This window comes from Otolemur garnettii, unplaced genomic scaffold (genome assembly GCF_000181295.1).
Source record: "Otolemur garnettii isolate 467f Iridium unplaced genomic scaffold, OtoGar3 scaffold00012, whole genome shotgun sequence".
Taxonomy (NCBI): Eukaryota; Metazoa; Chordata; class Mammalia; order Primates; family Galagidae; genus Otolemur; species Otolemur garnettii.
In genome coordinates this window covers 29335418-29338188 of record NW_003852407.1, presented here as the reverse complement: position 1 = coordinate 29338188, position 2771 = coordinate 29335418, and the positions used below count along the sequence as shown (strand labels likewise).

At 41.2% G+C, this 2771-nt stretch overlaps 1 protein-coding gene across 1 annotated transcript in view; it reads right to left on the bottom strand.

The window, feature by feature from the left end:
* The window catches only part of ABHD3 (abhydrolase domain containing 3), a 58378-nt gene that overhangs the window by 3398 nt on the left and 52209 nt on the right, over positions 1 to 2771 (bottom strand). The window contains exons 7-8 of the mRNA XM_012802095.2: positions 2614 to 2662; positions 2370 to 2535 (exon numbers count right to left, since the gene is read on the bottom strand). Coding sequence (XP_012657549.1) covers positions 2370 to 2535; positions 2614 to 2662 — 215 coding nt within the window. The remainder of the gene's footprint in view (positions 1 to 2369; positions 2536 to 2613; positions 2663 to 2771) is intronic.

Genomic DNA, 2771 nt, shown 5'->3' with positions numbered 1-2771 from the left:
TTTTTTTTTTTAGAGACAGAGTCTCACTTTATCGCCCTCAGTAGAGTGCCGTGGCATCACTGCTCTCACAGCAACCTCCAACTCCTGGGCATAGGTAATTCTCTTGCCTCAGCCTTCTGAGTAGCTGGGACTACAGGCGCCTGCCACAACTACTAGACTTTCTTAATTCAACAGAAATATACCAAACAATTGCTATGTAATTCAACTGATGTGAATTGAAGTTCACAGTTTCATTTTCTGATTTGTCGTAAAAGACCAAAATTACCAGCTTGGTGCCCGTGGCTCACACGGCTAAGGCGCCAGCCACATACACCTGAGCTGGCAAGTTAGAATCCAGCCCAGGCCCACCAAACAACAATAATGGCTGCAACAAAAAAAACAGCCGGGCGGGTGTTGTGGCAGGCACCTGTAGTCCCAGCTACTTGGGAGGCTAAGGCAGGAGACTTCCTTGAGCCCAGGAATTGGAGGTTGCTGTGAGCTGTGATGCCATGGCACTCTACCCACGGTGACAGCTTGAGGCTATGTCTCAAAAAAGAAAAAAAATTACCAGTGGTTAATAATAAATCATACAATAAAATGGGATCTTCTGCAGTGATTCTCAACCTTCCTAATGCCGAGATGTATTTTCACTGTTACAAACAGGTTGCGACCCACAAGTTAAAAACCACTGTGAGATATGACAGAAAATTAAAAATCTATATATGCAGGGATTTTCTGAATTTTCACAATACATATATGTTATGTTTGTACTCAGAATAATTTTTTTAATGAAATACTTGAGGAAGATGGTTTTACAGTACTTGGGGGGGCGGTGCCTGTGGCTCAGTGAGTAGGGTGCCAGCCCCATATACTGAGGGTGGCGGGTTCAAACTCAGCCCCAGCCGAATTGCAACAAAAGATAGCTGAGCATTGTGGCAGGCGCCTGTAGTCCCAGCTACTCGAGAGGCTGAGGCAAGAGAATCACCTAAAGCCTAAGAGCTAGAGGTTGCTGTGAGCTATGATGGCACAGCACTCTACCGAGGGCAACAGAGTGAGACTCTGTGTCTAAATAAATAAATAAATAAAGTACTTAGGGGAAAGAATGAAGAAAGTTTTACAAATTACTCGGAGAAAGTTCATTAGAAAAAAATTAGGAGTCAAGCCTACTCATCCTTAAGTTAGTATGATTATTTCTAATTCATCCTTCTGTTCAAATATGACTTTCTAGTTCAAATCAGCTCAGTTCCTTGAGATACTCAAGGCCACTGCTTGCAAAGTCTCATGTTCTCTTCCAGGTTAAAAGGGAAGAAAAACTTCAAATTCTTTCGTATAGGAGCCTCAGGAAGAAGAGGCAAATGATGACAATGTTCTCTTGAGGCAAAGATGCTGTAGTATAATCTCCACAAAATAATGTATCTGAAAGGAAGGAAAGCTGGGAGGCTGAGGCAAGAGAATCACCTAAGCCCAAGAGTTAGAGGTTACTGTGAGCTGTGACGCTACAGCACTCTACCCAGGACAACAAAATGAAACTCTGTCTCAAAAAAAAGAAAAAGAACAAGCAAAATATTGACTCATTTTTGTTCTGAAGCTCTTACACTGGACTAGGTAAGGGTCTGAGAAAATGTTTAAGAATTGATCTGAGACACTGGGGAGAACAGCATATGACTCACATTTTATTTATTATTACATTATCTTAAAAAAAAGAGCAATACTTTATTTAATTTTTTAGAGACAGAGTCATACTCTGTCACCCAGACTGTAATGCAGTGGCATGATCACAGCTTACTGCAGCCTTCATCTCCTGGACACAAGGAATCCTCCTGCTTCAGCCTCCTGAGTAGCTAGTTCTATAGTCATGTGACACACCACTGCACCTGCCTTATTAACCAATTAATTAATTTACTTTTGAGACAGAGTCTCACTTTGTTGCCTTTGGTAGAGTGCCGTGGTGTCATAGCTCACAGCAATTTCAAACTCCTGGGCTCAACTGATCCTCTTGCCTCCGCCTCCTAAATACCTGGGACTACAAGTGACTGCCACAACACCTGGCTATTTTTAGAGATGGTGTCTGGATCTTGCTCAGGCTGGTCTCAAGCTCCTGAGCTCTGGCAATCCACCTGCCTCAGCCTCCCAGAGTGCTAAGATTAGAGGCGTGAGCCACCACACATGGCTGTGCCTAATTTATGTTAATTTAATTTTATTTTTTTTAGAGATGGGGTCTTGCTATGATGCCCAAGCTAGTCTGGAACTAACTTCTGGCCTCAAGCAATCCTCTCGCTTCAGCCTCCTGAAGTGTTGAGATTATAGTCATGAGCCACCATGCCTGGCCTATGAACAATAATTTTAAAAGTGAATTCATATCAAAATGTATATAAAGATGCTAATTTTACCATGACTAGGTGAGAAAACATCATCCACAGAATTTAGACACAACACTGGAATTGCTACTGACTTCAGTCTACGATTTGGACTGGCATCAGTGTAATAATCATCAATGGTTGGGTATCCAAACATGACAGAAGTGAATCGCTTATCAAACTCTCTGATGGATTTAGCCTAAAAAACAAAAACAAATTGTATTTATTCTTGGAGTAAAAAGAAGGAAAAGCATTACATAAAATTTCTCTCTCCTACCTTCATGACATGATCCATATCAATTTGTTTTACAAACATATGCCGGTGCCTAGAACAAAGGAATTTCAGAAGTAAAAATTAAAGGTCATTCCTACCTTAATCAGACTTAAAATACATATACAGCAGGAGTAGCACATTCATGTCTATGTTAGAGATAC